This window comes from Mustelus asterias, chromosome 3, assembly GCF_964213995.1.
Source record: "Mustelus asterias chromosome 3, sMusAst1.hap1.1, whole genome shotgun sequence".
NCBI classification, from domain to species: domain Eukaryota; kingdom Metazoa; phylum Chordata; class Chondrichthyes; order Carcharhiniformes; family Triakidae; genus Mustelus; species Mustelus asterias.
Window position 1 is genome coordinate 154,083,350 of NC_135803.1, and position 22,581 is coordinate 154,105,930.

The window sequence follows — 22,581 nt, forward strand, 5'->3', positions numbered from 1 at the left end:
ATAATTCAAGACCTTGATTTTCTGTCCTATTCCACTTCTGTTGTTGGCTGATGCCTGAGGTATTTTCAGAATCAGACCTGGGCAGCCATCTGCCCTTGTCAGAGCGGAAGCCCTTGCCTTGTTGAGATGTAGACAGCAGGCAGCACTAGTGCTTTCCCGTAATTTCTTCAAAATCAAGGGCCACGACTTTAAACTACGACTTACAGGACAGTCACTCTGGTTGTTCCGACATGCAGCACTTCAACTTCAAAGTTAGTAGTCTCACAACACCAGGTTAAAGTCCAACAGGTTTATTTGGTAGCACAAGCTTTCGGAGTGCTGCTCCTTCGTCAGGTGAGTGAAGAGTTCAGTTCACCAACAGGGCTATATAGACACAAACTCAATTACAAGGTAATCGTTGGAATGCGAGTCTTAACAAGTAATCAAGTCATTACAGGTGCAGACAATGCGAGTGGAGAGAGTGTTAAAAGAGATGTGAATTGTCTCCAGCCAGGACAGTTAGTGAGATTTTGCAAGCCCAAGCAAGTCGTGGGGGTTACAGATAGTGTGACATGAACCCAAGATCCCGGTTGAGGCCATCCTCATGTGTGCAGAACTTGTCTATCAGTTTCTGCTCAGTGATTCTGCATTGTCGTGTGTCGTGAAGGCCGTCTTGGAGAATGCTTACCCGAAGATCAGAGGCTGAATGCCCGTGACCGCTGAAGTGTTCCCCGACAGGAAGGGAACACTCCTGCCTGGTGACTGTCGAGCAGTGTCCATTCATTCGTTGTTGTAGCGACTGCATGGTTTCGCCAATATACCATGCCTTGGGACATCCTTTCCTGCAGCATATCAGGTAGGCAATGTTGGCCGAGTCACAAGAATATGTACCGTGTACCTGGTGGATGGTGTTCTCACGTGAGATGATTCAAATTCAAAGGTTGCGAACAACAAGTTCATCACCTTAATTAACACTAGCATGAGCAGCTACAGAGAGAAGTCGAGCTATAGAACTGTCGATCAAAGGAGGCTGGGAAGCCATGACCAGTAACTATAGTCTCTACCTTTTTGCTCACCAAACAGCAAGAAGAAGAGGGAACATCTCTGAACAGCTGGCCACAAATGAAGGACCAGATAGCAGAATCACACACAGGGCAGGAGGCCTTACGGCCCATTGTGCCTTTGCTAGCTCTTTGACTGAACAATCCTCTTTTGATTCCATTTCCAGTGGTCCTATAATTTATCATTGTATCACAGAATCCTTACAGTGCAGAAGGAGGCCACTCGGCCCATCAAGTTTGCACCTACCACAATCCCACCCAGGCCCTATCCCCATAACCCCATGCATTTACCCACCCTGACACTGAGGGGCAATTTGGCATAGCCAATCCACCGAACCTGCACAGTTTTGGAGTGTGGGAGGAAACCGGAGCACCCGGAGGAAACCCACACAGACACGGGGAAAATGTGCAAACTCCACACAGACAGTGACCCAACCCAGGAATCAAACTGGGGTCCCTGGCGCTGTGAGGCAGCAGTGCATGCTGCCCCTATTTTCACCTTCAGCGTATTTATCCGATTCCCTTTTGAAGAGTGCTATTGAATCTGTTTCCGCCACCCTTTCAGGTAGTGTATTCCAGAACATAGCAACTTACTGCATGAAACAAAATTCTCCTTGCCTCCCCTCTGTTTCTTTTGTCAATGGGTTCTGTGTGTCCCAGTTACCAATCGACTGCTCGCTGTTTACCCTGTCAAAACACAGAGCAGCAAGTCTTCAGAGGATAAAAGGGGAAGGGGAAAAGGGCAGCAAAAGGCACCTGGGCCATCTTGTCCATCACTCTCCTCCGCAGGGTGAGTTGTACAAACATTCAATGCCACGACCCTACGGTTTAGGGTTCAATTAGCTAAATGTCCTTGCTTTCCCCTTTACCTTTGTTCCATTTCTTTCTGGCAGTAGTGAGATTCATGCTCGGGGGTGGGGGGGGGGCGGGGGGGAGGCTGTTATAGCAGCTGATAACTGACCCTGGCTGCTGCTTCAGCGCTGGTTTGGTGGATAGGTTATAAAACTGAGCAGAGCACAGGGAGATGCAGAGCACTCAATTCTCATACCTGACTTTGAATAATTCAGGTAAGTGTGTCAAACAGACGTTACTCTTTCTTCTGAATAAACCTTTCTCACTGTGAACTGGAGGAAGCAGCGAATGTAAGGGAGTGGGACAAAACAAGAGTCATTGGAAGAGTGTGTCGTGCCAGGGGCTAATGTTACAGTTTTCTTTATAAAGTGACTGGTGCAGTTTGAGCAATCGTCCAACTCTCTCATGGAACCTGCAGGGGGTGGTCTGTGGTAAGGCACCAGCTGTTACTAAAATGCCTTCCTGCTTATTATACAAGTTTTAAAGCCTTCTGCAATAAATCATGTAGATAAAACAGGGAAGGAGAGGGGAGGGAATTGATTCAGATGAGGAATTGGGAGCTAAAGCAAGCACATGGGTGCAAACAAAAAAAAAGGCAAATCTCAGATAAAGTACTTTACTTCCTCATGCGGGAGTACACAAAAAGCAGCAAATACCAATTGGGAGACAAAGATCTCAGAAGGCACAGTTAGGAGTTGCTCAGGTATGATCAGCTGTTGCAGAGAGTAGCATTGATAGCAGAATTCACCTATCCCACACACCGGTGAAAGATGCGTGGAAAGGACAAAGTTTGGGACAGTGAACATCGTGCTTAATTACCCCCTAAAAGCATCGACTTTTCTCTGTGATCTCCCTCCTTTGAAAGTTGTGTTTTTCAATTCATTACAATGGTCAGTTACAGCACAGTCAGACTCCCAACCTCAGCAATTCACCTCCTTTTGCAGATTTCACAAGCCAGGCAATTGGCACTGAATATGGGAAAGTAGTGTGTTATATGGTGAGTGCTCACTAGGAACTAGACTGAGTTATCAAGAATTTATTTCACCCAGGGCTCTTGGTGAAGCAGCCTGATAATTGAGGCTTTCATCTATTACTTTGGTTTAGATTTGAGCCAAAGATAAAGATGTGAAATTATATTGCACTTGAATAAGCCATTCCTTGAAAGCATAATCCTGGCTGACGCTGTAAATGCAAGTACTGAGGGGATGCTGCAAAGTCAGAGGTGTTGTCTTTCAGATCAGGCATCTAACCCTGCACTGCCAACCTTCTCGTTATTTTTTAAGAAGCAGTGGTGTTCCCCGGTGTCCTGCAGTAATACTTATTCTTTAACCAACATCACTAAAAAACAGGTTAATCTGCTCATTGCTGCTTTTGGGAGCTTGCAACACACAAGCTGGTTTCCTACATTACAACTGTGACTGAATTTCAAAAAGTACTTCATCAGATGTAAAATGCTTTGAGACACATTGAGCTCGTGACGGGTATTATATAAAGGCAAGTCTTTCTTTTGGAAGATATTTTTTACAGTTGCAACGCTACTAATTTACAAACAGGAGGTTTGGAGAGAAACCTACATTATGTACCTGTTGTGGAGCAAATACCTCTTTTGTGTGACATGCATAAGGCATTCCTCCCATTCTGCAACACGCAACCCCCACTGCTTACAGGCTCCCTCACACACCAGTCAGTGCCTGACCAGGAGGTAGCTGGCCACTTTGAGGAGCCTCTTGACTACAGCTGCCAGAAAGCAAGTTCATAGAGTCATAGAGGTTTACAGCATGGAAACAGGCCCTTTGACCCAACTTGTCCAACTTGGAGCACAGGTTTCCACCTGACTTTCCCTCCTTCGCCCATGTATGTCCAGGAGGCAAGGCTGGGATACGAAATTCACCACAACAGGAGAACAAAGCTGTGGACCTCTAAAAATTTATTTATTAGTCACAAGTAGGCATACATTAACACTGCAATGAAGTTACTGTGAAAATCCCCGAGTCGCCACACTCCGGTGCCTGTTCGGGTCCACTGGGGGATAATTTAGCATGGCCAATAGATCTAACCTGCACACCTTTTGGACTGAGGGAGGAAATCGGAGCACCTGGAGGAAACCCACGTGGACACGGGGAGAACGTGCAGATTCCGCACAGACAGTGACCCAAGCCGGGAATCAAACCTGGGTCCCTGGCACTGTGAGGCAGCAGTGCTAACCACTGTGCCACCATGCCGCCCTAATCCATGTTGAAGATAACCTGTGAACCATGTTTAAATTTAGAACAACCATTAGCCCTTCTGAATAATAAGCAATTAAACAGAATAATAATACTGAACAAAAGCACTCAACTATCTTCAAGTTTCTATTCCTGGTGAAAGTTGTATTGCTGAACCATTGATCTGTTCTTTCTCTTCAGTGATGCTAACAGATACGCTGTGCATTCACACCGTCACTTCGCTTTCACTTTATACTCCTGGCGCTCACAAGAATGCATATTCTTTTTCTCCATTGACTGGAAGCAATATTGGAAGCACTGAACAAAAGATTATGTCACCTTCTAGTGATTACTGTCGAGCATGACTGGTACAGAAAAACACTGGGAGACTATGCCCGATTCTGGGCGTCACATTTTGGGAAGAATCGCAAGGCCTGAGAGAGGCTGCAAAGGAGATTTCCCTGATTGGTAGCAGGGATGAGGGAATTCAGTTATGTGGAAAAACTGAAGAGGTTGGGCTTGTTCTCCTTAGAGCAGGGAAGGTTAAGAGGAAATTTCATAGAGTATTTAAGATCTTTATGGTTTTGATAGAATTATAAAGGAAAACGGTAACCAGAGGACAATGATTTCAGGCAGAAGAACCTGAGGTGACAAGAGGAAAATATTTACCCAGCAATGAATAGTAATCAGAAATGTACTGTCTGAAAAGGTGGGGAAGGCAGGTTTAAGAGTAACTCCAATTGAATATATACTTAATGGAAAAAAAATGCTGTTACAAAGTCAGAGCAGGGGATTGGGAGAATTGGATAATTCTGTTAATCTGTTAATTCTGATCATATGATGGGCCAAATGATAGGGGTTCCAAGATATGTTGCTGCAGTGAAGGTTCGATTTGACATTCACCAAGTGGCTTCTCTTTGTCTTTCCCCCTACCTCCAAGAACAGCATCTAAATACTTCACAAAGAGTAGACTTTCTCTTATCTAACTAAGTTCTGGTCCACGTACTCTTCCTCCCTACCATGAGAAGAAAGCAACAACGTCTTTGGAAAATGTCTGAAGGGAATATAGAGAGGAGAGGGCTGGAGCACCAAGCAGGAATTATAGTTTATTTATTAGTGTCACAAGTAGGCTTCCATTAACACTGCAATGAAGTTACTGTGAAAATCCCCTAGTCGCCACACTCCGGCGCCAGTTCGGGTACACTGAGGGAGAATTTAGCATGGCCAATGCACCTAACCAGCACGTCTTTTGGACTGTGAGAGGTAACCAAAGCTCCTGGAGAAAATCCATGCAGGCACGGGGAGAACATGCAGACTCTGCACAGTGTCCCAAGCCGGGAATCGAACCCAGGTCCCTGGTGCTGTGAGGCAGCAGCACTAACCACTGTGCCACCATGCCGCCCACAGGATAGATACAGAAGCAGAAAGAATGAAGTGCAGTTCCCTCTGAAAGGTGAAAGGATGTGGTGGTGTTTCCAGTGTGACTATTCACCAAAAGTGGAATCAGGAAGAGCAGTGAACAATTTAAACTGAACTAAAAGGACATAGTGAACAAGAGATGAAAGTAAAATGACAAGCATGTTAACTCCAATCTAAAGAGGCAGTTTAGCCCTGAGACAAGTAAGAGAAAATGCAGTTGAAGAGGCAAGCCTTCAAAACTGAGAACAGAAGTAGCGTACCTCACCTATAATTGACCAATCCATGGTGGTTACTGGAAGAAGCTATTTCCACTGTAAAAGGGTCTGTGGAGGTTATATTTAAAAAAACTTGCTTTTCTTTTTATCAGGTTTGACACATGTTTTAAACTTCCATCTGCTTCACATATGCTCCGTTTATGGACCACAACACAAGTGCAAAGTTTTATTGAACACAGGCATGCACACAAAAAAGAAAACTACAAAGGCTGTGCTGTCTTTATAGCATCTATTTAAAATTAAAATAACTCAATACTGTTTTAAAAGGTTTATAGAGCTATGGTCTGATTCACATGGCTGAATACCATCACTTCTTAAAAATTCATTCGTGGGACATGGGAGTCATTGGCTGGCCAGCATTTATTGTAAGAAGTCTCACAACACCAGGTTAAAGTCCAACAAGTTTATTTGGTAGCACGAGCTTTCGGAGTGTCGCTCCTTCCTCAGGCGAGTGAGCAATTCAGGAGCAACAGGAGCAACACTCCGAAAGCTTGTGCTACCAAATAAACCTGTTGGACTTTAACCTAGTGTTGTGAGACTTCTTACTGTACAGTCCAACACCGGCATCTCCACATCACAGCATTTATTGCCCATCCCTAGTTGCCCTTGTTCAGAGGGCAGTTGAGAGTCAACCACATTGCTGTGGCTCTGGAATCACATGTAGGCCAGATCAGGTAAGGACGGTAGATTTACTTCCCTAAAGGAAGTAATGCTTTCAAATGCTCTTAAAAAGCATTTAGACAGTTACATGGGCAAATGGGTGTAGAGGGATTTGGGCCAAATGTGGGCAATTGGGACTAGCTTCGGGGTTTATAAAAAAAGGGCAGCATTGACAAGTTGGGCCGAAGGGCCTGTTTCCATGCTGTAAACCTCTATGACTCTAGTGAACCAGATGGCTTTTTCTGACAATCGACAATGGCGTCATGGTCATAAGTAGATTCTTAATTCCAGATATTTTTTATTGAATTCAAACTCCACCACCTGCCATGATGGGATTCAAACCCGGGTCCCCAGAGCCTTAGCTGAGTTTCTGGATTAATAATCCAGCGATAATACCACTAGGCCATCGCCTCCCCATTATGTTTATACCCAGCTGCTAGAGGAGGCTCACTCATGTGATTGTTGGGACATTACATTTCAAGTTGAAATTACAGGGTATTTACAGCGCAGGAACAGGCCTATGGCCAGTGCCAGTGTTTATGCTCTTCATAAGCCTCCCATCCATTGACTCTGTCTACACTTCCCGTTGCCTCAAGAAAAGCAGCCAGCATAATTAAGGACCCCACGCACCCCGGACATTCTCTCTTCCACCTTCTTCTGTTGGGGAAAAGATACAAAAGTCTGAGGTCACGTACCAACTGACTCAAGAACAGCTTCTTTCCTGCTGCTGTCAGACTTTTGAATGGACTTACCTCGCATTAAGTTGATCTTTCTCTACACCCTAGCTATGACTGTAACACTACATTCTGCACTCTCTCCTTTCCTTCTCTATGAACGGTATGCTTTGTCTGTATAGTGCACAAGAAACAATACTTTTCACTGTATGTTGATACATGTGACAATAATAAATCAAATCAAATCAAAAAGCCACCAACCAGTCCTCTTTTTTAAAAATCACATCAACATATCCTTCAATTCTTCTCTCTCTCTCATGTTCTTACCAACCATCTCCCCTTGACACTGAATGGCATTACCATCACTGAGTGCCTCAACTTCAACATCCTGGGGGTTACCATCGAACAGAAACTAAACTGGATCAGCCATACAAATACTGTGGCCACAAGGGGCTGGAAATTCTGAAGCAAGCAACTCACCTCCTGACTCCCCGAAGCCTGTCCACCATCTACAATGCACAAGTAAGGAATGTTGTGAGGGGACTAAGACCCCACCGTGTATCTTTCTATAAAATACATAGAGATAAGCTCATTGCTACCTCTAAAAAAATAAAACTGGACAAAGACCTTAAAATGGCTGAATCTATGTCTCGGGTTCGCCAGCCCCACCACAGTGGATTCCCCTGGAGTGGATGCAGTACGCCATTCAAGCGTCTGTTGACTTCAGTAGGACCAGAAGGTCCTGCTGAAGGGAGGGGCTGAAATATTCCAGCCTATATCCATCCGTAACCCCTGAACTAAAGGAGCTACCTGGCAATATCGAAGAAACCTGCACCTTGTTATCTCTGAAGAGCCACTAACAACATATTGTGAGCTGCAGAGACCAACTTCAAAGTGAGCTGTACAAAGGCCATCTGCATTTCATAACCCAGGTTGGCCAACCGGAGTCTACTTGTCTGCTAGGACAAAGGGCTCTGTCAGCTTCCTTTCAATTCATAATGGGTGAGACGTTTAACAGTCTTAGGGACTCAGAACAGGGGTACACACTCTTTGTCAGAGACGATGTGAAGAGGTTGGAGCCATGTGACATGGACCTCTGGTTTGTAGAACCAGTAATATTGCCTTGCTGAAGTGCCAAGTCTCATTCTACCATTTTAACACCTAACTAGCAGCATCACAGAAAAGGACACTTGGCCCCCATCTACACTACCTAGACAGGAAATTCTGTACTATCGCCTACAAGCATATTGTTGGGGAGAGATAGTCTTTCAGGGGAAAATGCCAGCAGCAGCTAGGCCTGTTCTGCTGTACAGCAGGATCAGACTAAGTCCAAGCCAGTGATTTTTTAAGAATTCATTTGTGGGACATGAGCGTCGCTGGCTGGGCCAGCATTGATTGCCCATCCTGAGATGCCCTTGATCTGAGTGGTTTGTTAGGCCATTTCAGAGGGGCATTTGAGAGTCAACCACATTACTGCGTCTCTGGAGTCACATGTAGGCCAGACTGGGTAAGGACGGCAGATTTCCTTCCCTAAAAGACATTAGTGAACCAGATGGGTTTTTCCAACAATCGACAATGGTTTCATGGTCATCAGTAGACTCTTAATTCCAGAATTTATTGAATTCAAATTTCACCACCTGGAGTGGCAGAATCCCGATTCAGTCCTCAGAACATTCGCTGAGTTTCTGGATTAATAGTCCATCGACAGTACCACTAGGCCTAGTGGTAAGAGACTCGATAGTCAGGGGCACAGACAGATTTTTCTGTGACCGCGAACATTGAGGGGAAAGTCGTGCTTGACGAACTTGTTGGATTTTTATGAAGATGTGACTAGTGCGGTTGACGGAGGGGAACCGGCGGATGCGGTGTTTTTCGATTTCCAAAAGGCGTTTGATAAGGTGCCTCACAAAAGGTTGCTGAAGAAGATTGGGTCACACGGAGTTGGGGGGTAGGGTGTTAGCGTGGATTGGGGATTGGCTATCCGACAGGAAGCAGAGAGTCGGAATAAATGGGTGCTTTTCTGGTTGGCAGATGGTAACTAGTGGCGTGCCGCAGGGATCGGTACTGGGGCCTCAACTATCTACCATTTATATAGACGATCTGGAGGAGGGGACTGAGTGTAGGGTAACAAAGTTTGCAGACGAAACAAAGATAAGTGGACAAGTGAATCGTGTGGAGGGCATAGAAGGTCTGCAGAGAGATTTGGACAGGCTGAGTGAGTGGGCGAGGATCTGGCAGATGGAGTATAACGTTGACAAATGTGAGGTTATTCACTTTGGAGGAAATAATAGCAAATTGGATTATTATCTAAATGGAAAAAAATTGCAACATGCTACTGTGCAAAGAGACCTGGGGGTGTTTTTTAATTTAGTTAAGGCATCATGATCAGCACAGAGTTGGAGAGCCAAAGGGCCTGTTCCTGTGCTGTACTTTTCTTTGTTCTTTGCATTCCTATCTCATTGTGTGAAGTTAACGCCATCAGTAAAATGAATTATCCAGCATCGGTTTTCAGCTCACCAACCTTTGTGAGGGAATATTTCACTGGACTTCGATTCTGGACTCTGGAACCCACATGAAACAATATTTCTTTTCTCTGTGGTCCCTTCACTGTAAACCTTTCTTTTACCTATCTCTCTTTTACTGTATGAATGCAAAGGAGTCGATGTTATGACCCATCTCCTGCGTTTTGAGTGTGTGCAAGTAAACTAACCCTTGGAGTTCACTCTCTTGGGTTTGCTGAGGGAATATAAATAGAAAACTGGATCACACCACAACTGAGAAGTTGGGAAATATGTCACTGCTTATAAAGGGGGAAGCAAATCAAAAACACCTTTCAGTTTAAGGGAAGGGGAAATGGGGGGGCGGGGGGGGGGGGGGCGGTTAGAAATTAGTGTTGTTTAATTTAACCCCACCTCCTTTCAGTAACAAATTGCTCAAACAACATTCAACAAGTTCGAAGCAGCCCACTTGATCAGCAACCTACCCAAGGCCTTAAACATTCATTCCCTCCACCGTTGGCGCACAGTGGCAGCACGATGTACCATATACAGGAAGTACTACACTAACTCACCAAGCCTCCTTTGACAGAACCTTCCAAATCTGTGACCTCTCCCACCTAGAAGGACAAGGGTAGCAGACACATGGGAACACCACCACTAAGCCACACAGCATTCTGACTTGGAACTAGACCACTGTTCCTTCACTGTCACTGGTTCAAAATCCTGGAACTCCCTTTCCAACAGCATGAGTGTAGCTACACTAGATTTTTAAAAATTCAATTACGGGATGTGGGAGTAACTAGCTAGGCCAGCTTTTATTGCTCACTTAGTTGCCCTTCAGAAGGTGGCACTGAGTTGCCTTCTTGAACTGCCACAGTAACTGAGGCGTAGGTACACCCCAGTGCAGTTAGGGAGGGAATTCCAGGATTTTGACCCAGCGACTGTGAAGGAATGGCGATATATTTCCAAGTCAGGATGATGAGTAACTTGGAGGGGAACTTGCAGGTGGTGCTGTTACTATGTTTCTGCTGCCTTCTACGCGGTAGATGTCATGGATCTGGAAGGTGGCGCCTACAGAACCATGGTGAGTTCCTGCACTGCATCTTGTCGATGGTACACATGGCTGCCACTGTTCATTGGTGGTGGAAGGAGTGAATATTTGTGGACGGGGTAGCAATCAAATGGGCTGCTTTGTCTTGAATGTTGTTGAGCTTCTTGAGTGTTGCTGGAGCTGCACCCATCAAGTCAAGTGGAGAGTATTCCATCACACTCCTGACTTGTGCCTTGTAGATGGTGGACAGGTTTTGGGGAGTCGGAAGGTGAGTTACTCACCGCACGATTCCTAGTCTTTGACCTGCTTTGGTAGCCATGATATTAATATGACTGGTCCAGTGTAGTTTCTGGTCAATGGTAACTCTCAGAATGTTGACAGTGGGGGATTCAGCGATGGTAATGCCATTGAATGTCAAGGGCAGATAATTAGATTCGCCCTTGTTGGAGATGGTCATTGTCTGACACTTGTGTGGCACAAATGTTATTTGCCACTTCTCAACCCAAGCCTGGATATTGTCCAGGTCTTGCTGCATTTGAACACAGACTGTTCCAGGATCTGAGGTGTCTCAACCGGTGCTGAACATTGTGCAGTCATTAGCGAAAATCTTCACTTTTGACCTTGGAAGGTCATTGATTGCAGTTCAAGAAGATGGCTCACCACCACCTTCTCAAGGGAATTAGCAATCGGCACAAATATTGGACTTGCCAGCAGCATTCACATCCCACAAAAGAATTTTTTAAAAGTCTAGATTCTTCTTAAATGCATCTATGTCAGTTTCTTCAACTACTCCATGTGTCCGCATTCTAACTACTCTCTCAGTCTAACCATTCCTCCTGAGTGTTTTAAATGCAACTACCGAAGTTCTCCCTCTTTCTTTCTCATGACCAGGGTCTCTACTACATCCACCCTCTGGATGGTACCAACTGGAACTCTTTGAACAAGAACTCAGGCAATGAGTGCTACTGGAGCAAGTGGGGCATCACACTCAAGCATCATCGAAATCATAGATTCATAGAAACCCCCGTGCTGAAGGAGGCCATTCGGCCCATCGAGTCTGCACCGACAACAATCCCGCCCCAGGCCCTATCCCCACAAATTTACCCCGCTAATCCCTCTTAACCTACACATCCCGGGCACTAAAGGACATCTTTGGACTGTGGGAGAAAACCGGAGAACCCGGAGGAAACCCACGCAGACACGGGGAGAATGTGCAAACTCCACACAGACAGTGACCCAAGCCGGAAATCGAACCCAGTTCCTGATGCTGTGATGCAGCAGTGCTCACCACTGTGCCACCGTGACGCTCGGTCACCCTTCCTCTTCCAACATCCTAGCATGCTTTTTACTAGGAGCTAATGAACAACAAACTGGACCGAGCACACAGCCTCATTTATTTGCCCCTCCTGGGCCAAAGGCTGTCCGGCCATTTGTAGAACCTCTACTGATGCTCCAGCTGCAATCTGTTACTTTAAGCACAGCCTGGAGATCGAGCTTGGGACGTCGCCCGTCTGTACGGCTCCACATCAAGATGCACAGCTGCTTTTCTCTTCCAATGCTTTTCTCTGCAACTTTTTGACCAACCCATGCAGACTGCAGTGGCTTAGTTGTCATGTTTCTGGACCTGAAATCCAGAGGCTTGAACTAATAAATAGATAATGTGAGCTTCGAGCCCACCATGGCAGTTTAAGAATTTTAATGGGGTTTTTAAAAATATGCAAACAAAAAATCTGGTATCAGTAAAAGTGACATTGAAGCCGTCAAATGTTTGTTAAAAACCCATCTGGTTCACCATTGTACTTAAGGGCAGTAAACCTGCCGTTCTTACCCAGCCTGGACCTATATGTAACTACAGTCCCTGACCATCATGTTTGACTCCTAAATGCCCTCTGAAGTGACCAATCAGTTGTGTGAAATTGCAGAAGTTCCCATCCCTAACCATCCCAAGAGCAACTTGAGATGGGCAATGAATGGAGGAGGCCTTGCCAGCGACGCCCACACCCCGAGGATTAATTAGAAAGAGTCCAAGTCACGTGGAGTAATCCCAGCACCCCAAGGCAGCTGTGTAAGTTACTCCGTGCCAACTAAGCTGCCACCAGTAGGTCACAAATCACAAAAAAACTCAAGATTCTCTGCCTCTGACCTTGTGCATTTCTGGGCAGTGCAAACGGTTCCTTTTTGAGGTACTTACTTGACGCGGGTGTCTGCTATTGTTGCCTCTTCATTGAATTGTGCTGACGCAAACCTGTAGTAGTCCACATGCTGCAAGAAAGTTAATGCACTGGTTATTATTTGGTTTATTATACCAACGGGCAGTACTACATCAAGTTTCATTGCAAATACAATGCTAATCAATATTTCACTGGCACATGTCTTCCTCAGACATCGGCTGTGAAAATATTAACATAATTAGGCTCACCAAGATATAAATCGAGTCAAAGAAAAACCCAGACCTTGTATATCACACAGCATGCCGGCAGGAAACTTCGGGCCATAGAAAAAAAAATTAGATCAGCAAATTAAGAACAGAATTAGCTACTTAAGCTGCAAGAGGTGCTTTTCCTAACTTTTTAACTGCTAAAATCCATGGAAAAAGCAATCTTGTATCTAATTGTGAGGGGAGGTTATAAAATGTTGGGACTCTTTAGCCTTGAATGAAGAAAGGGGTCTTATCTCAGATACATTTTTGCTGTTCACAGGGTTGTTCAATTATAGATTCTCGCTCTCCTCTCTCTCTCTGCTCCAATGAAGGCAATGAGTAAGGATTGATGTAGGGTGCTAGCAGTCAAGGCTAAGTGAAAGGATAGACACAATGAACTGAATGGTCTCTTTCTGTGCTTTATCATTCTATAATTTCAAATACAAAGTGTAGTTTAACCCTGAGTGTTATTTTGAATGAACAATGACTGCAAGGCATGAGGACTTAACAGTAAAGGCACATTCATTTATTCTATGCCAGGGACACTGAACACCTCTACTTTCTCAGGAGGCTCAGGAAATTTGACATGTCTGCTACGACTCTCACCAATTTTTACAGATGCGCCATGGAAAGCATTCTTTCCGGATGTATCACAGCTTAGACCATAAGTAGACCATAAGTTCTTTACTCAGAGAGTAGTAAGGGTGTGGAATGCCCTGCCTGCAGCAGTAGTGGACTCATCAACATTAAGAGCATTCAAATGGTTATTGGACAAACATATGGATGATATTGGAATAGTGTAGATTAGAGGGGCTTTAGATTGGTTCCACTGGTCGGCGCAACATCAAGGGCGGAAGGGCCTGTACTGCGCTGTAATGTTCTATGTTCTATAAGACATAGGAACAGAATTAGGCCACTCTGCCCATCGAGTCTGCTCCGCCATTCAATCATGGCTGATATTTGTTTCATCCCCACTCACCTGTATTTTCTCCATAACCCCTGATTCCCTTATTAATCAAGAACCTATCTATCTCTGTCTTAAAGACACTCAATGACCTGGCCTCCACAGCCTTCTGCGGCAAAGAGTTCCACAGATTCACCACTCTCTGGCTGAAGAAATTCCTCCTCATCTCTGTTTTAAAGGATCGTCCCTTTAGCCTGAGGTTGTGCCCTCTGGTTCTAGTTTTTCCTATGAGTGGAAACATCCTCTCCACGTCCACTCTATCCAGGCCTCACAGCATCTTGTAAGTTTCAATAAGATCCCCCCCCCCCCCCCCCCCCCCCCCGCCCGCCCCCCCTGTCATCCTTCTAAACTCCAATGAGTACAGACACAGAATCCTCAACCGTTCCTCATATGACAAGCTCTTTATTCCAGGGATCATTCTTGTGAACCTCCTCTGGACCCTTTCCAAGGCCAGCACATCCTTCCTTAGATATGGGGCCCAAAACTGCTTGCAGTACTCGAAATGGGGTCTGACCAGAGCCTTATACAGCCTCAGAAGTACATCCCTGCTCTTGTATTCTAGCCCTATAAGCTTAGTATGACTCCTGCTCTGACCAGGACTACAGGGTTGTGAACGCAGCCCTGTCCATCAGGCAAACCAACCTCTCATCCACTGACTCTGTCTACACTTCTCGCTGCCTCGGAAAAGCAACCAGCATAATCAAGGACCCCACGCACCCCGGGCATACTCTCTTCCACCTTCTTCCATCAGGAAAAAGATACAAATGTCTGAGATCGGACTTTTGCTGTCATCAGACTTTTGAATGGACCTATCTTATATTAAGTTGACCTTTCTCTACACCCCAGCTAATGTCAGGGAGATTAGCAGGGTAAATACGTGGGGTTACGGAGAGAGGGCCTGGGTGGGATTATTGTCGGTGCAGGCTTGATGGGCTGAATGGCCTCCTTCTGCACTGGAGGGAATTTATCTAGCTACCTAATGACTCTAGCACTATATTCTGCAACCCTCTCCTTTCCCTCTCCCCATGTACTCTATGAACGATATGTTTTGTCTGTATAGAGTGCAAGAAACAATATTTTTCATTGTATCCCATTTCATGTGACAATAATAAATCAAATCTAATCAAAAAAACTGAAGCCAATTATACAGCACCAATAACTGCTTTGTCCCTAGCTCTTCTTTCCTGAGGAAGCGGTTCCCCTTTTGAGGAGTTGGGAATATTGGGGACAGGTAGTGGAAGAAAAAGAAATCTGGAAATGTTCAAGATGCTGTAAATAGTGGTGGACAGGAGTGATAGCTTTCAATGGTAAGGTAAGACGGATGGACCTTCTCTGTAGTCTTTTTGAAGTTTACTCCACTGAGTAACACCTCCGCACGGTGGCACAGTGGTTAGCACTGCTGCCTCACAGCGCCAGGGACCCAGATTCGATTCCCGGCTTGGATCACTGTCTGTGCGGAGTTTGCACATTCTCTGCATGGGTTTCCTCCAGGTGCTCCAGTTTCCTCCCACAGTCAGAAAGACGTGCTGGTTAGATGCATTGACCATGCTAAATTCTCCCTCAGTGTACCCGAATAGGTGCCGGAGTGTGGCGACTGGGGGATTTTCATGGTAACTTCATTGCAGTGTTAATGGAAGCCTACTTGTGACACTAATAATCAAACTTTAACTTTTAAAACTTTGACTACACACCCCCCATCACTGCTCATCACTTTCGACAGAGCCAGGACAGAAGGAGACCAAGAAACTAGGTACCGCACTGCTGAAAACAGCAAAAAAAGGCGGCCTTTGTGAGGCAGAAGCTGCTACACAGCGGGCATCTAATTTTAAATAAAAATACATTCCAGACACGGGATTTGGAATTAGTTTTTTTCAGGAAAATACGTCAGGGGAACACCAGTGAAGCTTCCATTCAAACACACCCTCTTTCATTGTGTAAGTGACGGAGAAGAGGTTCTCGGGGTTAAGACAAGGCACTCATACCCTAGACAAAGGAGTTTCAACTTGTAGCTGAAGATAACAGAGCAGTTGGGTCTTTTTATAACATTGAGATAATCAACACCACCGCTGTTTCCTTTTTTTTTTAAACTGATTATCGGGCCATCGATAAATCATAACCTGATCCTTAGTGAATAGTACAGAACTCTCAAGCTTCTGTGAAGCTTCCTTTGTTCGATGATGAAGTGGCCATCGTTGAATCTGGGATAAGCACTTCATCACCCAAGGAAAGAAACCTCTAAGGGTTCTAAAACCTGGCATACACTTTTTTAAAACAATGGAAAATCAGGCATAAGATATTGGTTTCAACATTACTAGAGGTTACTTAGGTAACTCTATTTAAACTGCAGAAATGCATTGTTTATTCAGAAACTGCAAATGCTGGTTTGTGTGGTATTGCTTTCACAATGTGATCTTTACACAGATAAATGTCAAGGCTGATCAAGATATTACACACCGCAGAAGTCATGCTGTCATAACTTTAATTGCCGCTGTGAAAGCAATTTTGTTTTAAATTGAAAGGTGGTGCTGTTTAAAGTGTGGGGCAAATAGGGGAAAAGGTGCACACAGAACAGCCCCCATGAGTGATAGAAAATGGATTTTGATTATTCTAGTAAGTACGTTGTCACAGAGGTAATGGCAATCATATAATGTAAACTGTAATAAATGGTAGAGTAACAGAACTCAACTTCCAAAATGAACAAAAGCTACTATATCAGATTTCTCCCCACCACCCCGCACCCATCTCCAGCCCTGGGTGGGTTATGAATCCTTGGACACTGAAAGCTTTCCTGCATCTCTTACATTGCTTCCACTTTCTGGAACCTGTTACAGAACTACAATTATCTGGGGATCCTACATTCCTCCGATTCTGATGTCTCCATATCCCTGATTTTTGCTGCTTCACCATCCGTTGCCTGGCTCTTAAGCTCTGGAGTTCCTTCCATAAGTCTCTGTGTCTGTCTCTCTCTTTCGACCACTCCTTAAAACCAACTTATTTTACTGAACATTTGGTCATCTGTCCTAATATCTCACAGAACCCAATGACAAATCGTGTCTCCCTTGATGTGCCTTGGGACATTTTACTATGTCAAAGGCACTATATAAATGCAAGCTGTTGCTCAAGTAGGCATCTGTTTCATGTGAGGTTAGTTGCTAGATCTCAGCAGTTTATAAGAGTATTAGAAGGGCTTTTTCAATATGCGCCCAATATCTTAGATAAATATCCAGTTGATTTTCCATCTTCTAACTCAGGGACATTGAGGCCAATTATACAACCCCAATTGCTGCTATGTCCTTCTTCCTTCTGTCACGTGAGTGTACCTTTAAGAAAGTATTTTTAAATCATGCGGCTTACAGCTTCAGCGATGTCATTGGCGGTGGAGCTAAGCTGTGGCAATCAGGTGGTAGGGGTTTCAGTTTCGATTGTGGCAGTGTGTTTTCAGAAGCAGTTTAGCAGCAAGCTAAGAAGCAGTTTCTTTCTCTCCCTGTTTTGTTCTCTTTGTTTGGTTTTGCCTTAAAGACGCTGTGTTTTGGGAAACAAATTTGACTACAACCTTTTCTGAGTTTCTTCACAAGGGATTTTCAGCATTCACCCCAGGAGGCTGGATTCCTGCAACAAGTGGGCTTTGACCTATCCTGTATTGTGTTTATTTGGAGGGTTTTGTGTATTGAATGTTGGCTTTGGTTGGAACACATTAGAGATAGTTCCTTAAGAATGGTTGTTGTGTTTCTTGTTTGTAATTGTTGAAAGTTCTTGCTCAGTGTCTTATTATACACGTAAACAGTATTCTTAATTAAACTTTGTTTTTGATAAAAGCTCCTCGTGGGTCAGTTGAATCACACCTGAAGTGAAACTTCTCATGCTCAACCCAGCCAAATTCAACGTAAAACGTTACGGGTCAGGGGACTTCATTGAACAGTTTAAAGTATCCAACCTGACTTGTAACACTTCCTACAATCTACAAGTTTTATCAAACTTGATGGCGTCCAAACCTCTTACTTACCCCGCCTTCCCTTCTACACTTTTAAATTTCGTGGCACTCTGTGCGATGAGCCTTGCCCATTAACTTGGTCTTGTCCATACTGACATCCATATCAGGCGAAAAAATACACAATTCCCTTTTTAAATTTCTCATTTTCTTTCTGCTGTTGTATTTTCATTTTATTGCTGTAACTTAGCAACATACAATCCTGCTTCCACATCTAGACTGCTAGTTGATTTTGAAAATATAAATGAAACCAAAAGTTCAAAGAGGCCAGTGGGAAAATAATAATGAAATTTTACTAAAGTAAATTGGTGCCAGTAGATTCTCAGTGTTTCTGGTCTGGGGAAATATAATGCAATATTAAGCATTTAAAGAACTGCTGAGAAAGAACAGGGGAAAGAATGGTCTAGTTCATTAGCTTTGCTTCCCTTGAACATCTATGGAAACCTACGTTTAATGGCGTCATAACAATCAAAGATGAGAAAGGTTTTGGTTCTCTCAAAATTGTTCCTCTATACCCAAAGCCTCTCAGGTCAACACGCAACTGTTTTTAATGATGATAATCACACTTTTGTAACTCCTTATTGCAATATAACATCTCAACGTGGTTTAGCAGTGCAGCATATCCTGAACAAGCAACTCCTGGGAACAGCAACTCGCTGCCTGAAAGGGCGGCAGAGGCAAGAACTCTCACAATTTTTACAAAGCATTGTGATGAGCACTTGAAACACAGCATGTAAGGCTAAGGATCAAGTGAAAATGGGATTAGAAGAGATAGATGCTTGATGACCAGTGCAGACACGATGGGCTGAAGGGCCTCTTTCTGTACTGTATAACTTACTGACAAAGATGAACAATTCATTTGTCTTCACTACTAGTTGAGGACAGAATATTAGCCAGGGTACTGGGTGCCCTGCTTTGAACAACACCAATGGGACCTTTAAATTGTTTTGATACCAACACAGCATGCACTCAGGTTTAGTATCACATCTGAAAGACAGAACCTTCAACAATGCAGCATCTCTTCAGTCTGGCTCTGGGCTAGTGAGAGACTCAAAGGTACAGATTTCTCACTCAACTTGAGGTGTTCAAGATTATGGCGGGCATGGACAGGGTGGATAGGGAGCAGCTGTTCCCCTTTGTTGAAGGGTCAGTTACGAGGGGACACAAGTTGAAAGTGAGGGGTGGGAGGTTTAGGGGGGGATTTGAGGAAAAACATTTTTACTCAGAGGGTGGTGACGGTCTGGAAAGCGCTGCCTGGGAGGGTGGTGGAGGCGGGATGCCTCACATCATTTAAAAAGTACCTGGATGAGCACTTGGCACGCCACTAAATTCAAGGCTATGGGCCAAGTGCTGGCAAGTGGGATTAGGTGGGCAGGTCAGGGCCTTTCATGCGTCGGTGCAGACTCGATGGGCTGAAGAGCCTCTTCTACACTGTAGTATTCTGTGATTCTGAACTGAGCCAAGGCTGATGTGATACTACCTTGCCTCCAATGAGATACAAGCATTTGCGACCCTTTCAATAGAAACAAAATCCTCCTAATGTATCTGTTTGAAATTTAATTTTCACTAACTAAATTGATATCCTCTGATCCTACTGGCTTGACTTTTTTGCATTATTCTGGATTTAACTTATCTAGACTATTTAATATTTCATATATAATTCTGCCTATTAACTACCTTCTCACCAGAGCTGCAAGCTCTGTAATCTTTTCTCACACTCAGGCCCTTTACATCAGATCATTCTTCTTGTCTTTCTTTATATACTTTCCAAAGAAGGTACTTTATATTTTGTGGTGTGATGACAAAATCTGAATAAGTATATAGTATAAAAGCCAACACATCACTGGAGGCTTGTACTCCATCATTCTGACCTATTCATCCTATTATCTGGTCAATGAAATAGGGGAATCTACCAGCACTCCCAGGCAGTTTTCAAACCAACCTTGTGTAATTCTTGTATTGTCCTTGGAGCAGAGAAGGTTAAGGGGAGAGTTGATAGAGGTGTTCAAAATTATGAAGGGTTTCAATAGATGAACAGGGAGCAACTGTTTCCACAGGCAGAGGGGGTGTTAACTAGAGGACATAGATTCTGGGCAATTGGCAAAGGAATCTGAGACGAGATGAGGATTCAATAACTTTTTAAAAATTAGATAAATCATTGATGGTGAAAAATTTGCCAATTTGAGAAAAAGAGCAAGAGAGGGAACAGACCCAATAAAAGCATATTGGACCAAATGGCCTCCTTCTATGCTGTATAGCTCTTGAAATCTGTGATCCTCTGAAAACCATTAACTGCATTTTCCAATCAAATTGCTCCAACTTTGGTGTTATCTGTAAACTTGACAAGCTAACAATTGGGTTCAGCAGCTAGGTTACTTATGTAGATTAGGACCAAATAGTGTCCAAACACTGATCCCTGCAAGACCCTCAACAATAGCTAACTTCTATCGGATACCTCAGTGAATGGGACATACCATCCAGTCTATAAATCACACTGTTGGTGACAAAACAAAGGAGGGCTGTAGTTTTTGTCAATGTTTAAATATAGGGGTTTGATTTATATCGCTAGTGTCTTTCTTGGTTCATGCATTGCTCAGAGTGGCATGGTGTTATGCAGATCAAAAGGGCTCAGGTTTCATTCATGGCCTGTATCAAGTCAGATGATCGTTAGTCAGCGCAGCAGTGGAGACATGACAGCTGGTTACAACACCCTTGGGCTAAGGAGTGCATAAAAAAGCAGTCAGAGTTCCTATTCCTGGTCCAATAATTTGTGTTGGTAAGTGCGCATGTGGAAGTTGGGCAAGGACAGGACCAAGTTCAGTTGTAATGCTCCAAATAATCAAATAACACTCACTCTCATGACTCACACACATGAAAATAGCCAACTGGATGACGGCAATAAGTAACCCAGTATGAGCCAGCAATTTCACAAGCACCAGATTTGAGAAATAGGACAAGTCACAAAGTATACTTTTCAAACTTTTAAGATATGTACTTATAAGACAAATGCTTGACCTTTATGAGGGGCTGCTGAAGGCTTCAACGATGCTTATCGATTGCAAAATTTATTAATTTGCTTCCCCCATATTTCAACTTGCTTCCTGCCGTGCGTATCCCTCAGCTAGGAGCGTCTTATTGCTGGAGCATTTTTAAAAAACCTATGGCCGTCTATAGCCTCACAGCCAAAAGGGAGCTATGATGTGGGTAGTTACCAGGTCCCAAACACCCGTTCTCTTCACCTCTTCCTTCTCCACCACCAAAATCAGAGGATGGCGGTGGAGTGCTCCACCTAGTGATAATTTCTCTTTAAAAAGAAAAACTGGTCACGGTCGCTGGATCTTTCAATCTCAGCGAGGTCGTAAAGCAGGCAATGTTGGATTGGCTGCCTGTTACACATTACGCCCAGTTTTCCCTTCTGCTGAAGTTACTCCCCTCAGAAGAATGTGGCTTGTCGCTCCAACATTTCATATTGTTGTGGAAATTCGTTTAATTTTTGTGACGTCAAATGCAGTGTGTTGATTGCAACAATTTCTCGTGTGGCTCTGGAGTAAAGGAGAGACACAACTTTTCTGAATGCTGCAAGAAAGCTGGCTTCCGAGTTAACCTGCCAGTTCATTGAAAGTGGGGATGGAAAGACTAAATTTTCCACAAATTTTAATGAGATGGATCATTAATTGATCCAAAAAAAACTTCCGTCCCTACAAAAGACCAGACCAACAGAAGGCTGGTACGTACATTCCCGTGCTGTTAGTCACTCTGCGGAGAGGGGATTGCAGAAAATGAGTTCCAATAGTTCTTTAATTGAATCTATACTTGACAAGTAAATGATGAACCTCAAGGTTTATGAGGTATTACAAATCTTACAGATTGATAAACTTTGTGGACAATTTTCATCCCCCCCCCCCCCCACCAACCCCCGAACTAAATAAATGCTTAGAGAGGACAGGAATGAATTACTGTGGAGAAAGAGCCACAACTTAGTTCTCGCGCTGTGATAGCTGGAATATAGTAATGAGTTACAGCAGCAATGGGCTGAGATGCTTTTATGTCTTGTTACCGTTTTAAGATGGTTGAATATGTTACTAATGTTAGCAGTTGTGTCGGTTTCTGAAATTTGAACACTTGTGCATTTATCATCCAGAATAATGCTGACTTTTGGAAAAGACAAATCGACATTAACAATTAATAACGAGGTTTATTGTAACTGCATAGAGCATTGCTGAATGGAAACTGTGCTCCTTGAAGAATGGCCTTCAGACCAAATTATACCCTCATAACATTTTTACAAGTAATTCCTGGTTGGGTAGAATTGTGGCTCTTAGGTTATTCGAATCAGCGTTTTACAGAAGTACAGACAAACTCTTGGCACTACTCGCATCCAGGTTCCGGTGAAGTCATGGGAGAATAGCTCTCCGGACTGTTGCATTTGGCAGATTCACCAACAAATGTGGGAATGAGCCACACGGAACCAAAGGTCTGAGCTTCAACCATCCTTGTTTCTTTCTTCACGGGTGCTGCCTGATCTGCTGAGTGCTGC

General features: G+C 44.0%; 1 protein-coding gene across 5 annotated transcripts in view; it reads right to left on the reverse strand.

Moving 5' to 3' along the window:
• Positions 1–22,581, reverse strand: part of LOC144491738 (MICOS complex subunit mic25-like) — a 438,118-nt gene that overhangs the window by 208,528 nt on the left and 207,009 nt on the right. For 3 of the 5 annotated variants that reach the window (XM_078209977.1, XM_078209976.1, XM_078209978.1), the window contains exon 6: positions 12,865–12,935. In XM_078209977.1, coding sequence (XP_078066103.1) covers positions 12,865–12,935 — 71 coding nt within the window. Of the gene's footprint in view, positions 1–7,604; positions 7,691–12,864; positions 12,936–22,581 lie in introns of all 5 variants that reach the window. The other 2 variants (XR_013497493.1, XM_078209979.1) reach the window with 1 other exon arrangement.